The sequence below is a fragment of the Pezoporus occidentalis genome, unplaced genomic scaffold (genome assembly GCF_034315485.1).
Source record: "Pezoporus occidentalis ecotype Australia unplaced genomic scaffold, CSIRO_AGI_Poc_V1 ctg191, whole genome shotgun sequence".
NCBI lineage: Eukaryota > Metazoa > Chordata > Aves > Psittaciformes > Psittacidae > Pezoporus > Pezoporus occidentalis.
Genome location: NW_026913760.1, coordinates 1149407 through 1166307, shown reverse-complemented (window position 1 = coordinate 1166307; position 16901 = coordinate 1149407). Strand labels below are relative to the sequence as shown.

At 44.3% G+C, this 16901-nt stretch overlaps 1 protein-coding gene across 3 annotated transcripts in view; it reads left to right on the top strand.

The window, feature by feature from the left end:
* EBF2 (EBF transcription factor 2) overlaps nt 1–16626 on the top strand; it is a 115714-nt gene extending 99088 nt beyond the window's left edge. The window contains exons 11-16 of one of the 3 annotated variants that reach the window (XM_062617022.1): nt 3718–3806; nt 4681–4746; nt 4830–5007; nt 6433–6618; nt 7398–7565; nt 15986–16626. In XM_062617022.1, the coding sequence (XP_062473006.1) occupies nt 3718–3806; nt 4681–4746; nt 4830–5007; nt 6433–6618; nt 7398–7565; nt 15986–16005 (707 nt within the window). In that variant the 3' untranslated portion in view covers nt 16006–16626. Of the gene's footprint in view, nt 1–3717; nt 3807–4680; nt 4747–4829; nt 5008–6432; nt 6619–7397; nt 7704–15883 lie in introns of those variants that run through there. The other 2 variants (XM_062617021.1, XM_062617020.1) reach the window with 2 other exon arrangements.
* Nucleotides 16627–16901: the final 275 nt, after the last annotated feature.

The following is a 16901-nucleotide window of genomic DNA, read 5'->3' as shown; positions in this document are numbered from 1 at the left end:
GTTACCTTGTCAGAGCAGTGCAATATAAAGTAATCTGTAGGATATGTCGGACTCCCGGTTGTACTCTATCAGCCTCTGTGCCATGCACCACGGGTAGGAGGGTACTGGCTTGCTGAAGCTTGTAAGTAGATCTGAGAAGGTCTTGTTACCTGCTTGTGGGGAACAACACTTACAAGGGTGCAGGGAGCTCTACAAATTGGAAGAGCGAGTTCGTGTGGGCAGAACACAGCTGAGGTGACAGGAGGCATTTGTTCTGCCACTGCTTTAGCCTAGGAAAGGCACACACACAATGGGAGACAGTGCCGCATTGGGAGGTAGCGGGGTGTTTGGAAAGCTGTTAGCACAGCAAACAGAACACAGGATAGGACAGGGTGCTCCTAGCAGCATCCCTCCCACCCTAGGCCACAACGTACCCTTCAGGGTAGACTGACCTGTGTGTAGGTACCTCCCAAGCCCACAATGAGTCCAGTTGGAGCTGGCAGCATGGGAAGGTTTTATTCTGTCAGGTGAATACCAAGCATCTCTTTACTGTTGGCTTCGGTGAAGGTGCTCACCAGGGAAAGGTGGAATTCAGGCTTTAAGGCCACTGGTGCCTTTCCCTCACCTCTTTAAGGCTGTCAGACATCACACCGCATAAACTGCTCCCCCTTGCTCAGTCATCTGGGTTCAGGATGCTTTTAGAGCTCCGCCTGCTTTGTTTCTTCTCATTCAGACTTTGCAAGCAGAGGATGTGCTGCTCCCCAGTCTGCTCCATGGAGTAAAGCAGAGGGGAGCTGCAGAGCTTTGCTAGGTTCCCTTTTTGACTGGCAAAGAGGGGGAGCGCTCCTCTCCCAGGGTGCTCACTGGCAATACGAGGCTGAGCTGTCACTCATGATGAATTGTGCAGATCTTCATAACATCATCTTCCTTCCACAGTCTGATGTGCTTTGATGTGTGGTGAAATAATTAATACTTTAAATGTCAGCACTGTTATCGTTGGGTGTCTGAGTTGGTCCCCATTGAGATGAATGGGGCTGAGCTGCTTTTTCAGGTTCTGCAAATGCAGACAGATGTCGTGGCATCGGTTGCTCAAGTGTGAGAAATTGTTTCTTCTCCTATTCCAGTGAGTCAGAATAGCTGGAGACTTGTATTTAGGCTGAAAGCACGGTGTCTGGAGGGTAAGGAGCAATAGCAGAGAGGAAGCACTGTGCCATAGTGTGAGCCAGATAAAACCTGGTAGACTGGGGGGCATTTAAACCTCTCCTTTCTGCTGACTGCAACAGTTCTGTTGCTAAAGCAGTTATGCTAGAGCAGGGTTTAGGTTCTAACTGACAATGAGTTTATTCACCAGGTGGTTGCTCTTCTTTTGCATACCTGATTTCATGCACAGTGTTTTAAACTCTGCCCTGGGACGTTCAGGAGACCCCAGAACACCAGATCTGAGAGCTGCTGAAGGGATTTTCCTGTGCCTGAATCCACTTTCTGATCTGTAAGCAATAATGAGCAGCCTGCTGCTGTGTCAGACCCTTTTATGGTCCTGAATCCATGAAGCCAAAAGCATTTGGGTATAATTTTGGTCTATTTCTGTGTAACACTTCGATAAATCACCACTGATCCAGCAGCTCTTTTGTCAATGGAAGTGTTGTTGGGGGGAAGCTGCTTGAACTTGCTGGTGGATTCTCTGTCTTGCCCTTCAGTTGAAAAGGTGCCATTTACTTCCACAAATGCTGGATGCTGTTTTTTAAGAGGATTCAATGACTGAGATATTTTTTGTTTTAATAATGAGTAAAATTAGGAGTGGGCCATTTTGTTGCAAGCTGCACAGAAGACCTTTTGTGCTGAAAGACATAAAGTAGACATTGGTTCAAAATGGTTGAGTCCTTCTTAGGACAGTTCATCATTGTTGAGAAGTGATTTGCTGCTGTTTATCAGAATGAAAATATCCACATCAATCCATTGGAAAAATGCTTCTTGAATAATAGCCAATTTCTTCTTCCTGAATTAGCATTTTGTATATTCCCATTAGCTATTTTTAGCAAACTATGTGTATCTATGTTTGAATTCCTATAGATTTTACATTGCTTTTGCTTAGCTTAAGATCTATAACTTCACTGGTTAGACTTGTAATCAAGAAGAGAGATGGCGCAAGATGATATATAGGCTCCTGAGAGAATTGGCCTGTAATGCTCAGGATTATTGGCAAAAAAACCCCCACCTCCCTAAAAAAGCCCCTTCTGTAGATTCTGTGGCACTTGAAATGTGTATTATTAAACTCCTTAAGCAAACCAGAATGGCTCCCAGTGGAGAGCAAAGACATTCTAAGTATAGCCAAGACTAAATTCTCAGGTCTGGATTTTCTCTGCTCAATTCCCACTTGATTATCTCCTGTAATATTTAAACTTCATGCCATGCCATAATTATTTAATAGAAAGTAAATAGAAGATGTCTCTCAGCGGGGAATGTGACCTTTTACCTTCGTGTTGTTATACCAGAGACAGGCACAGATAAACAGAGAACCCGGACCCGTGTCGTTGCTGTCTCGCTGGGTAGTTCCATCCTCCTGGTGTCCGAGGCGGCTTCCCTGCGAGGTGCCGGGGATGTTTTGGGAGATGCCATCGGCATCTCCTGCAGTTGGGGTTTCCTGTGCTGGTGTCACTGCTTAGGTAAAAAAATCAGTCTCATTTTGCCTCCAGAAGGAGGGCAAATGATGCAGGAGGGTGGAAGCCGCTGAGCAAGAATGGTGCTGATGGACTTACAGGTGGTACTCACTCAATATGCCTGGTATTAGGGTCTCGGCAGCAATGTGGTGTTTGCATTCTAATGCATTCTGAAGTATAAGGAAATCCTAAAATCCATACCTGTAACTGTGTTAGTAAATGCTTGTAATCCTAATGGATTAGAGGCAGTCGAAGCTTTGGAGTATGCAGAGCACTTGACGTTTGGTTTCTGTATTAATGTGGAGTTTAATTTGGACTTGTCAGAAATGAGATTCTTATTGCCATGATTTCATAGTAGAGTATTTAAAGTGTCTGAAGTGTTATGAAATCACCAGCTATTACTGATCTGGGTCAAAATAGCTCAGTTTATCCACTGGAGATTAACATCACCACAGTGAAGTGGCTCTGTGTGCATCATAGCCACACACCACTGACGATGTTAATGTGTCTAATGAATAGCTGTGCCCTAGTTTGTGATGGCAAAATGTTGGGGGCGTGTTTATTACATGAGCAAATGTGGTACTTTTCATTTCTGACCTGTTGTAATTTGTATTTGTACCATAGCTTGCTTGACACAGTGTGTTTTGCCCAAAGTAAATGCATTCATCCTTGAAGGGGTATTTCTGTGGCAGTGCCTCCCTGCTGTACCTTTCAGATTATTCACTCAGCCTTTGACAGATGAGAAATCAGCATCAGAAACTGATGTTTTAAGTGCAGAAGTGGTGATTTCTGTGTTCTACCAAGTAAGCCAAAGTCATGAGTGTAAGGATTGTCTTTGAAAAGGGATTAGTGAGTGAGTAGCTTATTGTTCAGCCCATTTTACACACAGTGCTCAGGGCTCACCTGAGCAGGAGGCAATGACACCTCCCAGGGGCCCAGGCAAGGAGAGGTTTTCTGTAGAGGCTGTGAAACTTGTCTTAGGCAATGAAACTTAGTCAAAGACAGATACAGATAGGTACAGATTAGATATAGATGATACAGATATACACACACTCATATGGTGGTTTTTTCCTGTTTTCAGCTTTAAATGAACCTACCATAGATTATGGTTTCCAAAGACTGCAGAAGGTCATCCCAAGACATCCTGGGGACCCTGAAAGACTAGCTAAGGTAAAAGAGTTTTAAGCTTTTCACTGAGCCCACTAAATATGTTCTTTAACTCTTATAAAAGAGAAAAAAATGTGTCTTAAATGACTGTTACATCTGCACGTAAGTTACGTTCAGCAGGTCCAAGCAAGGATATGATCATGTGGAACCCACAGCTGCCAGTAAGTTTTATCTGTTAGAGCTCAAACACTGTGCAGATAAAATGAGCATCCAATGCAGGTATCTTCCCAGGTCATGCCCATTGTCCTTTGCAGTTATCCATAGCACTGTGTTGATGGAGCACCCAGCACAGTGTACGGCATTAATGGCTGTATTCCTTGATTTTAGTGCAGTACCAAAAGTACCAATTCATGATGCAGTTGTGTGATGAAAGACTGTTGTGTTCAGATGTTATACTGTGTTGTTTTTTTCCTAGAACCAGAGGTAACATAAGATACCTTCTAGCTAAAGTGCTTTGTTTGGTTATTGTTACTTAGAAAACAGAAATGGATGTGGGGATTAATCAGCTTTTATGTGTCTGTGCAAAAGGATATCCATTGAAATTGAGAAGGGAACAGTTCCTATTTCACTTGGATAGGTCGGGAAGTTCTTTTCACTTTCTGGAGCCGAGGGCAGGTTCAGGACTACGGAGAGCTCCCGATGAGCAGGAGCACGGGGCCGGCGCATCTCATGCGCTGCGATGTTGGTATCAGGTTTGAGACACTGCAAAGGGTTCGTTTGTCAGATGAGTGGCAAATAATGGTCTTTAAGGGACCCATTTTTCAGGATGAACACACACAAACAGCAGTCACTTCAGAAAATACAATCCCAAGGTTTTATTTGCACTGAAACCCTTTTCTGTTCAAATATCAATGTTCTGCATCTTCTCATCCTCCAGGAAATGCTGTTGAAACGAGCTGCTGACCTAGTTGAAGCACTGTATGGAACGCCCCACAACAACCAGGTGAGGATGAGCCCTCGGCAGGGGAGTGGTCCATGGTCACAGTAGAGCTCTTCTCCATGCATGTTTCTGAACTCGTCCCGCAGGACATCATCCTGAAACGAGCTGCAGACATTGCAGAGGCTCTCTACAGCGTGCCACGGAATCCTGCCCAGATCCCCGCGCTGTCCAGCTCTCCCGCTCACAGCAGTATGATGGGAATTAACTCCTACGGCAGCCAGTTAGGAGTCAGCATTTCAGAGTCAGCACAAGGGAACAACCAAGGTAAGCGCTGCAAGTGGTGCAGCGTTAATTTAGACAGTACAAACCGAACCCCAGCTGCTGCCACAGGACTTCCTCAGCTTCTGGACCTGCTCAGCTGATGGACACGAAGGTGGCTTTGAACTGTTTGCATTAGAAAAGGAGGTGCGCTGCCATTCTGGATGGTGCTCTGTCTGCCGCAGCTCCCAGGCACCACATCAGCTATGTGTGAAATAAGTTTTGAGGAGTTTTTGCTACCAGCTTCACCCCAATCCTCCCCCCTTGCTCCCCACAACAGCTTTGTTGTTGTATTGCTGGTTTTGTAGAAGACAAGGACAGCAAAACTGTTAAATAGGTGGGAAATTCCCTTTTTTTCTTTTTAAGGCTGCTTTGGTGGTGTTACCTTAATGTTAACTTGTAGAGGTTGTGTGATAAATATCATGGATAGTTAGGAAAACATGTCCTAAAGTAATTAAATTAAATTAGCAGTAACACGTCATGGGACCAGCGCAAACTTGGGTGTTTTCTGACTCCTGATTATTTGGACATTTAGCCCATGATTCCAGCTACACCCAGTCTGTGGCTGACTGCAGGAGCAGGGCAGTGTTTAACGCTCCACAGCAGTCAACCCATGACAGAGGAAGTTCATATTACATATGTCGTGTTAAAAGTCATCACGTAGATAATTCTGCTGCTTCTCTTAATAAGGTCTTACCAGCCCTGAATTAGAACTTCATAATATAAATGGGCAGGTACCTGGCTTCATATCTACATGGTAACCACATTTAAAGTAGGTATTGGATTCCATCTTTCTAGTGAAAGCTTTTCCATTAAAATAGGCCATTTGCAGCTGTAATAATAGCCCTGTACTTTGATGCTGATGGCTGTGGTGTTGGTCAGGGCTCCTTTTGGAGAAAAAAAGAGGCTAAATTTTGATTCTCAAATATCTGTGATTTTGTTTTACAGACAAAACATGGTTTTATTTATCCAGTTTATTTTTTCCCCCAAGTATCTATGGATACTGTATATAATATATACAAAATACAGAGTCAAGCTGCAAACTAGATCTGGGTTGTAATTTCCCCTTACTAATGTACTTGCTTTATTTGTGATTCATTAATAACTTGAGAAGTATAATCTCCCCCCTAAAACAATAGAAAATCCCCATCCCTGATGGATTCTACCTCAGAAAGAGAGGCACACACGCTGCGATCCAGGGCTGAGGACAGATTTTATTCACATCAGCTGTGATTAGAAAAATACACATCAGTTCACTGTGGAAAGTTAGTTCCCACCTTGTTTTAACACTTAGTATTGCTTAACTTGAGAGCACGTGCAGAAACACCCCTGAATTTAATGGTATTTCCTTAAATGTTTTAATGAGTCTGGATTTAAGTCAGTCATTAAGGAAAGACACAGGAGAAAGTTCTGCAATGCGTTCTCTTCCAGGTTACATTCGCAATACGAGCAGCATCTCACCCCGAGGCTACTCCTCCAGTTCCACACCTCAACAGTCCAATTACAGCACTTCCAGCAACAGCATGAACGGCTACAGCAACGTCCCCATGTCCAACCTGGGCGTCCCCGGCTCGCCCGGCTTCATCAACGGCTCTCCCACAGGATCCCCCTATGGCTGTGCGTGCTTTGCTCCTCTTGCATTTGATTCTTGCTCCTGCTTAACTTCATTTACCACGTCGGGAAATGCAGCAAGTGGTGTCTCTCAAGAGAAGTGCTCAAGATTTAGTGAAACCTTTGTGAAAGGTTCTGATTTGGGTTCTGGTGGGTTTTGGGATGAACTAGAAAGGGTTCCCATTTTTCAAGAATAGAGGAATACTGAACCAGTCCTGCTTGTGTTTCCTTCATTTTTTATCCTTATACAGATTCCAAAGTGGCAGAGGCCACAATGAAGAAAAAGGTACAGTTGACAACTTCAGACTGTAGCCATCACTTCTAGCACAGGCTACTCCGAGCCCTACTCCTCTAAAATAATTTGTATGTGTAGGAACTGCATTATCAATCCCAGAGCTGAACTGTGGATTAAATTTCTTGTGAAACTGTGTTACTGTCATAACCAGAAATACAACGATTGGATTCAGCTCTGGAATTTAGTATTGTTCCACTTGTAGTTGCTAGTTTTACCATTAGCAAGTGACTGTTCCTTTCCTGCTTTGGTTTTTCTCTGACAAGAATGTGTATTTTTATATATATATATACACACACACACACACACATATAAACTAATGCACAGTTAACCAGCTTTTTACTGAGTTATTATGTATTTACCTACACTGTAGCTCAGAGTGAGACTGAGATCTTCTTGTAGAAGTAGAATGAATAAAAAGAGACATCTTAACCAGTTTTACCAAACTTCTGTGCCTGTGTTTCTGATAAGGATTCACCTTTCTCTGTTGCAGTAATGTCTTCAAGTCCAACAGTTGGCTCCTCCAGCACTTCTTCCATCCTTCCATTCTCCTCCTCCGTCTTCCCTGCTGTCAAACAGAAGAGTGCCTTTGCTCCTGTCATCAGACCCCAAGGGTCTCCTTCTCCTGCCTGCTCTAGTGGCAATGGAAATGGGTTTAGAGGTAAGAAATGTACAATTAATATTCAGCCTACACATGTAAAGCACACAGTGTTAGTCTGGGTAAACACAGGAATCATCTGAATACCATTACATGGCTATTACAGGACTGACTAGTAGAAATCTGACCCAATCTAACTGGATTAAAGCAATGTCTGAGCTTTGTCTGTTTGGTTTTAAAACAACAGGGGACAGACACTCATTTAGACCAAGAAGGATTTGCCCCACGCTGCTTTCCAGTACCACATCTTTGGTGAGGAACAACTTCTCCTCCTTAGGCTTCAGGGACTTGTAAAACGAGTGTCTGCCCTGCAGTTACCACACAGCCCTGTATGCAACAGCTCATGGCTTGAAACCTGCTGCAAGGTTTAGGCACATACCGGGAATTGAGCCCTATAGTGCATTTACAGCCTTTTTAAAGGTGATCTGCAAAACAAATGTGAGTATTAAGATAAGAATGGAAACCTGTGCTAAATTATTTCTTTTAACAGGCTGTGGGGGGGTGTGCGACACTTAAATATGCTCCAAGTCTCCATAAAAACAGCCTTTATAGGGCCTGGGAAGTCATCTGGCTCCTTCAGACTTCACTAGAGATAGCCCAGAAAACACAACTCTGGGAATTCAGCCATGCCAAGAGCCAGTGGTAATTCCAGAACGAGCCCCACAAACTGCACCTGTTGATGTGGGTGCCTTATAAATCCTTAGCTGGGCCCCAGGGATGCACAGAGTGAGTGTGATTATTTGATACAATAAGGAAATTCTAAGTGTGGTGAACAAAACCAATTACCCTTTTAAAAGCAAACTGACAGAAGTGTGAAGCAGCTTCTTCCCCTGCCCCAGTGGCAGGGAGCTGCTTCTGAGATCTTCTTCCTCTTTGTGAAAGATGGGGATGGGAAATGGGATTTCTTTTCCACTGTTTAAAGAAGGTGAGAAGAAGGATTTGGAGTAACTTTTTTCACTCTATGTATAGGAAGTTTTGTTGGCCCAGCAGTTGTAGCTGTTCATCTAAACTGTTCAGGTATAGGTTTAGTTTTGGTAAATTAATTTTGGTGCCTAAAGAGTCATCATCAGTGCCTGGTCTGATTTAGTGAAACATTTACCTAGGACAGGGATCAGCTTGACAACAGTTTGCTTGTTCAGCTTAAGCCAGTTGGACAGTCTGTTTGGAACAGATTTAAGTCTGCTTTAGTGTTAGGCTTGCCTGACTGCTATGCTGGGAAGGCCTCATTGTTATGAAGTTACCTAAGGCAGTGCCAACCCCAAATCAGTTCAGTGAGAAAATCACTCTTATCATTTCAGGGAGTCAGAAATAAACACAGATTAAAAACCCCACTGGCTTTTAAGTTAATACTTTTTTTCCTTAACTTACCACGGCTGTCCTGGCTGCTCCAGATTCCACTTAGCAAGAGTTTATCTCCTTTTTAATCCTTTTGTGAGCAGGTAAAGCATTAGAGCGCTTAGTGTTTACATCATACTTCCTCCAATCTATGTTAGTAATCAATAAATGATTTTAAAAATAGAACTTTGAGCTTTTATGTCAAACTTCAAACCTCAAAATCCTGTCCTCACCTCCGTGCATCTCTGCTGACAAAAACTCCGCTTGTGAGGGGTTCAAGACTAATGGATCAGTTAAGGTTATGGGCATTCACTGGAATAGCTTAGGCATACACAGATGCAGAGACTTGGGCATGGATAAACCCATACGAAGTTATTAACCATATCCCTTTCTTCATGGGATACTTCCTGTACATCAACAGCCTGATACATAAATACGATAATACGCTCTTATTTAAGTAAGTTTTCAGCACACACAGCACACCAGGACCTGTCAGACTGCAGCAACGAGCAACAACAGATGACTCCCAGCAAAGGTAGCAGTTGCTTTGCAGAATAGATCCCGTCTGCCCACGTTTGCCATGCCAGCTCTTTGTAACTATTGAACGGTTCCAGCCATAGATGCAAATTCTCCTTTCCAACTGAAATATTTAAATTGATGCAAGCTGGGGAGCACATGCTTTGGAAAGGCTCCAGATACACAGAGCCTGATATCCAAATTAACGTTCCCACAGTGCTGACAGACAGATGTGGCCAGAAAGTCAACAGGAGGGTCCCAAAGAGGCTGCTTGAGTGGACTTACTGGGCTGCAGCAAGGGGAGGTTGTTAATCCCCTTGGCTATGCCATTGCCCGGTACTGTAAGCTAAGAATAGATGAGCTGGTAATGTAATTTATTTACTTATATCTCAGATTTCAGCATCAGTAAATACTGATGAAGATGGAATAGCAAAAGTGCAGAGCAAGCAGTAAGTAGATGCAGGCTCCCTCCCAAAGCATTCCAGGCGCAAGTGATTTGATATTACCTCCGTTTCCCCACCCTCCATAATTTAGGGCAAAATCTCTGCAACGGGGATTTCTTTACACCCCAGTGTAATGTTTGCAACGTAATTTAGCTATGTCTTTTGTTCAAAGGCAAAAGCTTCCTGGTGATAGAGTCTCCATCCTACTTACAACATCCTGTTTCAATGAGATCAATAGAACTGCTACCCACACCTCAGGGCATGCCACTCACAAGCAGCAGTGAAAACCTAGAATGTAACTTCCACATACATTAACCAAGGTGTTCAAGCCTCAGTTAAAACTGGTCTAAACAGAAGTAGCTGTACCTGTACAGGCTTCATCCTCAGACTGGCATTCCCATTATTCCAGGCAGTTTACTGCTGGAAATTTTTCTTCTGAAAATGTATTTTGGGGGGAAGGTCCTGGTGATGCTTCAAAGCTGCTGGAGACAGTAGGACAGCTGCTAGGGAATATCCTGTAACTCAAAAGTATTGGCTAAGCATGAAACCTGCCTATCTGCTTGGCTTTGGACTGCACAACGCAGCCGAGACATGTGGGATACCCTCAGATAACCCCCTGTGCCACGTGTTCCTGCTTACCTCTCTCACCTGCCATCTGCTATCCATTCCTACAGTGTAACAGGACATTATAGGTAGAGAACAAGCAGCAATCCGTACTGGACACCACTCACTTCTATATGCTCTCCAAATTGAGCACAGGTGATCCTGATCACAACACTTGCATGCTCTGTTCATGTCATATGTCAAGGCAGTTTAGAAAAGGCACTGGATAGGATGTGACGTGATGCAACACGGCATGCTAGGTACACAAATGCCCAATCAACTCATCTCAGATGGAAGGAAGGCAGCTGATGGGAAAAGCAAGCAAATTGGAAACTGCTGGAACAGCATGGACTGCTGCGTGCCCAGATTCCCTTTGGCCAGCTCAGCACATCTCCACGTAAAAATGCAAGCTCAGTTACAAGGACTAGCAGGCAAGCCCCAGAAGGTCAGATGTTCCATTAACTGTCAGGATCCTGGCCAATCCAAAGGTATTGATGCCTGATACTCTCAGAAACGGTTTAGCAAAGGAGACACCTGAAGAGATCCAGGTATTTATATTAAAGACCCTAATTAATTACAAGTGCCTTGTCCTGGCCACATTAGGGGTGTCAACAGCACAGGGGGTTCCACTCTCCTTGCATTAAAAGGCTGTGCAAACAGGTAAAGAGAGAAATAGTTGCTCTGAAAAGTTTGGGAGGGGTGGGATTCCCGTGACCTGGCTTGCTCACACAACACAATGGTTCCTGAGTGGTTCCAGTGCAGTGCCTGATCTGCTGCTCCACTCACTCAACAAATAAATATACTCTTCACTCTTAAAATAACTCTTACCAGAGATTCTAAAACTAACAGGGCCACTTCCACGCTAGGAATGTGCAAGCAGAATGCTTCTGCCTGAATCAGATTCCAGAGCCAAGACAGTGATTTAATTATGCCAAAGGCAGCAAATGCTGTGTACATGATGTCAATAGATACAAGAAATATGTATCTGCCATCTGATTAAATCCAGTATAGTGGAAGATCAAGTACCGTTTCCTCCCCAGTTTATTGGCAGAGATGTAAGTAGCAGAGCCGGCTCCAAAATAAAACCCTTAAGAACTATTTAAATCTTCTTGCTAACACTTAACAAAAATATCTCCTGTTACTATTAATTACTTATCTTTCATTTGATGGGATGTTAATTTTAGTAGCTCTTCATATGTCACAGAGCTGTTTGGGCTAGACAAGAGCTCCATTTTTAATAGAAAAAAACAAAAATCTGCCTTTTTTAATGGAAGAAAATATTCAGGACTGCTGGATGTACCCCCAAAAAAGGAGGCTATTGGGCTGGATTCACTATTGACACCTTGGAGGTCAATACTTAGCTGCTTTCTAGTCTAATTGGAGGAACAGCTAATTGCAGAGTGGCTTTACATTCCTGTGTGCTTTGGTAATTAAACTAATGCACGTGTGACACTGCAAACAAGTATTTTGATTTTAAGGGTGTTCCTAATTAGCTTGAACTAAATCACAGTGGTTGCTGAGGCAGCCTTTAGTGCCTACAGTTTAGCACCATGGTGAGGCAGTAACTCCATCAACACAACTCCACAGGTGAGACCAGGTTGACTTCTCCACCTCTGATCTGTCAGGGGTTTTATGTAGATTGTTTAAAAACATCTTGCATAAAATACGGGTTAACCTGCTTGTTACCTAGGAGAGACAAACCCCCTGTTCATAAATAGCTTACCTGCTTGTGGTTGGACACGGTGAGAGGGTGAATGCCTGTCTTCAATCTTCCATCCGGATACAGAAGCATTGCTCCAAAAAAAGTGTTAACTTCCTGGAGGAAAAAAACAGATTCTTCAGTAAAAACCCAAAGCTTTTGGCTACGTTTTAGTGTCTCAGTTGGAACCATCCTGCACAGGAGCTGGAATTCAGTTCACTTGCATTCCAGTATAAAGGATGATGGTGCCCTTCAGCAGAGCCCACTGCTGGTTGTCTGCTCCATGGAGGCCAGCTGGGTTTTCCTCTGGAAATCCTTTCTTTATCATTTTCATAGAACCATAGAATCGTTAGGGTTGGAAAGGACCTTAAGATCATCTAATTCCAACCCCCTGCCTTAGTTAATAATAAATGATGGTAATAAATGGGTGCATGGTCTTAATATTGACAGGAAGTCTGCACATTTTCTAGTGGTCACGGTGCTGGGATTCAGCAGGATGGTGAAGTCTGTGGGCAGAGGCTGCAGCTTCTATCAGACCAACAGCTCGGTGGCTTGCAAAGCGCAACCCTCCCCTTACCTACAGCCAGCTCAGGCGTGGAGATGTTTCTGGTGTTGCAGGGTAGGAACATTCAGTTAAGATGCTCAGAGTGGCACCACTGGAGCCCGTTGTTCACCAAAGAGCTGTAGAACTGCAGGACTGGACTTTGCTGCAAACCTGGTGCCAACAGAGGAAAACCAAATGAGAAGGCAGTGCTTTTGATGTGGCAGTGACTGTAAATGCTCAGCACCCATCTTCCTCCTCTAGAAAGCAGAGTTTTAAACCAGGTCAGTATTTAGGCCCCAACAAAGCACTGAAGAACTAGATCAGCGTGTGCACACACGTGTATGTGTGTACCTGTGTCCAGTGCTTACCGAGCAGCTCTTTGAATTGCAGAGCTCTTTTCCACTACAGAGCAAGGCAGCAGTTTTAGGGGCTACTTGTAAACACCAGGCCTGTGATGGTTATTAATTACAGCCATTAAAGGTGCCCATCACCAGAGCATCTGGGTGCTATCCACGTTGGATTATTTATTTATAAAAAAATTCTCCAACCCTGTGACAATTTTAATGAAGTGTTTCAGTTGATAATTGCAAGCTGTCAAGGTTAATACAATAAGGCTCATCTCTAATTCTTTTTCCATTTCCCTCCAAGAGAAAAAAAAGACCCTCTGGGATAATGACTGTGGTTTCTATATTCCCAACTCATCAGGGAGTGTCCTGCATTGAACCACCTTTATTGAAAAGTTACATCGATTCAATATATAGTAATACAGGCAAAAATAATTACAGCTTTGCTAGCAGTGTAAGACCTTAATCCAAACCTCACAAACATTCAATAAAAAGCGATACAGGCTGGGAATAGGCTTTTGACAGTGCAGCCCCAAAGGGGAGTGGAGGTGGGGTGGAAATGGGCAGATGAGGGTATGTAAAAAGAGAGAACCACAGAGCAAAGGCGCTCAGATGAGCTGGGGAAAACCAGGTGAGAATTCCAGCCAATATTCCTCACCCTCCTTGCTCTTTGTTGCAGAAGGAGGTGGAGTTGCAACCTTAGGATGAAATGGCAGTGAAACAATTACCCCTTTGCTTGTCCTTTGTGTGTCAGGGTAGAGTTTTACCTGAATTGGCCCAGCGGCAGGTTCCATCCCTACAACTTCTGAGCAGTGTCTCTGCTCCGGAGCACTTACAGCCTGCAGGGAGAAAAGAGACTTGGGGCTGGGAGAGCTAAAATAAGGAGAGGGAAGCAAGGAGTGGAAAGTAGGGACCTGCTGTTTGCTCAGGAGGAGGAAGGGAGGCACAAGAGGGATCACCAGAACCCCCTATAGGGGTAGTAACACACTCTCCTGCTTGCAGAGGCAGTGCTGCTGTTGCTGTCACTAGCTTGAGGCCAGGACTGCTGCAGAACAGAATATTCCAGTTACACAGTAAAAATGGACTTGCATTACTTGTAGGGAACTTCCCAAAATGATGCCTCTACGAGCGCTCCTCAGCTACTTTTGAAGTGACACGGCACAAACTCAGACTTGATCTCTGCTCTGATCTGCTGGAAGAGGTTTGCCTTGCGTAAAAGAAATGAAAATCATGCTGTTAACGAGAGTAGCAGAAAAAGCATTTGTGCCAATGCGTGTTCCCCTCAGGAACAGCCCCTGCCTGGCTGGGATTAATCCATGTTCCCCGCACCAGGGACAGTCTGTTTGCCCACAGCCAGCCAGACTCCGGCTGTTCCACCACCTCTGGAGCTGCTCCTGTGTTTGCTGTAGGCAGAGGACCAGCCAGGCTCCCCCAGAGACACGGGTTCAATCCTTGAGCTCACCTGGGTGATTTTGCCCGACACAGCCAAGGCAGAGCTCACACAGATGCACACTGGATACCTGCGTGTGGGGGACACTTACTCTGCTCCCAGCCCAGTGGAATCCAGACGAGGACATCAATCCAAGACTTAAGCCGAGTTTTCTTTCCTAGAGGACAGAAAGGGAGGCCAAACACTACCCTTAGGGTCATGGTTTAGTTTGGGGAGGAGGAGCCTGCTCCTTGGTGTTAGCAGAAAAGCTCTCTCCTTCTAATGCACCCCCTAAGGCAGGCATTCAGATCTCTACCTGCTGTAGTTAGGGTTAGGTAAGTGACCTGCTTGGAAATACATCTGAAAATCAATAGGAGATTCCTAAGCAAGCAGAAGTCAGTGTTTGACTGAAGGTGCTTTGGTTTCACTTTCTCTTTCAGGGATGCGCCAGAACTGGCCGGGACTCCAGCCCTCCTCACTTACAAACTATGGAAAGATTTCTGTTCCCATTGTGTTAAATCCCAGCCCGTGGCCTGGGTGTTTAAAAACACAGCTCCAGTAAGAGTCGTGGTAGCAGAGGAGCTTGCCCCAAGCACTTGTTTAACCACTGCAAACACAAGGGTGAAATCAGTTCCCACAGGACAGGGCTTTAAACACATGAATAATCCCACAAATTCCAGTGAACATCAATCTGTGCAGGATTAGGCCCTTGCACTGCGTCGAGGCCCCTTTGAAAACATGACTCACTCGTTTGTTATATAAATACATACAAACGTCACTTACCCCTCAGGACCTCTGGGAACAGCACCAGTTCCAGGCAGGTTCCAAGGTTGCTGGTGTCAGTTATGAAGGATCCAGCTGCAACGAGAGGCAGGGAGAGTGACTAATAAATAATTTCCATAAGCCCAGTGTTCTGGGAATGTGCCAGGGAAGAACCGCAGTGGCTCAGGCATGGGGTGAAGAGAGCGAGAAACAGGCTGCTCCGATAGTTCCACTGCAAGGGGATTAACAAACCCAGCTCTGGTCGTGGTCCCAGGAATGGGGACCTGCAATTCCCTGGTGAGGCCCCGTAAGCAGCATGTGAGCCAATTCCCACTTGCTTCCCCATCTTCCCTCCCTCCCAACATAACCCCTCTGCACCCAGGCTCTGTGGGAAGTGAAACCCAAACTGAGCAGGGTCCTGAGGAAGGGTTTGGAGTGGGAAGTCTGAAGTTCTGAGGGTGGTTCTGGGCAATGTCCATCCCCAAGGATCCCTCAGGAGATGAGCACCCAAAAATGGGCTTGCATTTCCAGAAACTGACCTGCTGAGGGCTGAATTGATTTATCCATTTGTCCACTGAAGGGCTCGAATGCGTTTTGTTCCTTACCAGTTTGCCAGACTTTCATCTTTGTCACTTTTCTCTTTCAGCCATGACTGGCCTTGTCGTTCCCCCGATGTAAGGAAGAGGCAGTTTTGCTCCTCTCCCTCTTCCCTTTTTTCCTCTTTTTTGTTTTCATGTTTCTTTTACAGCACAAAACTACTTATTGTGATGGACCACTAAAAGAAAATAATAGCACTACAAGCTCTTTTTTGGGGGAAAGCCAGGCCCAGGAGAGAAAAAAAAAGGAACATTTTTTATGGACTGGACAAGACAGAAGTTGCATCTTTCACCCGTTTCATATTTGTGACACAGCCACGTCGACTCCTAACCCATTGCGAAGGAAGCATCAGCCACGAGCCGGGATGAGCAGCAGTTGCCCGCATGGAACCCGAAATGCAAAGTCTTTCCTGACAGCCGTGAAACCTTCCTGAGATTTGTAAACTATGAAAAGGAGAAAGAAATTGGCAAAAAATGATTCAAGCGTGATATTTTGGATACAATTTGTTTTACTTTGTAGGGGAAAAAAGTTGAAGTTTCTATTTTCTACGGAGCCTTTCAGATATCGATTTAGTTTATGCAGAAAAAAAACAATTCAACAAAACAGGGTACCAGCATGAAAGGATTTCTAGGACGAACAAACTGCCGTGAATGATGGAACTTTGGTGTATGTGTGTATTTGCTCATAGTTTAACCTCTTTAAAAAATGTAAGATGTTTTACAATTATTTAAATAAATAAACTTGTAACTTATTGTATGTAGAGGTAGAAATTAAACCCTTTTTTGGATTTTTTTTTTCCCTCCAGTTGTACAATGAAGAAAAATGATGCAAAAATGTAGTGATAAGTTTGAGATATATTATTACCGCTGCGATTGCTCCTCCCTGGTCCCTCCTACTGACTCCATGTGCAAGGATGTACAGAATTCCTTCTGATTAACAAAACCATCAGGAACTTTTACATCCCTTGTGGTCTCCAGGTTGCTGGTTCATGTATGAATTTGCATCCTTCTTGTTTCTTCCCCCCTTCCAGTTTTGGTTTCAATTCAAAGATTCAGGTACTAAGATTA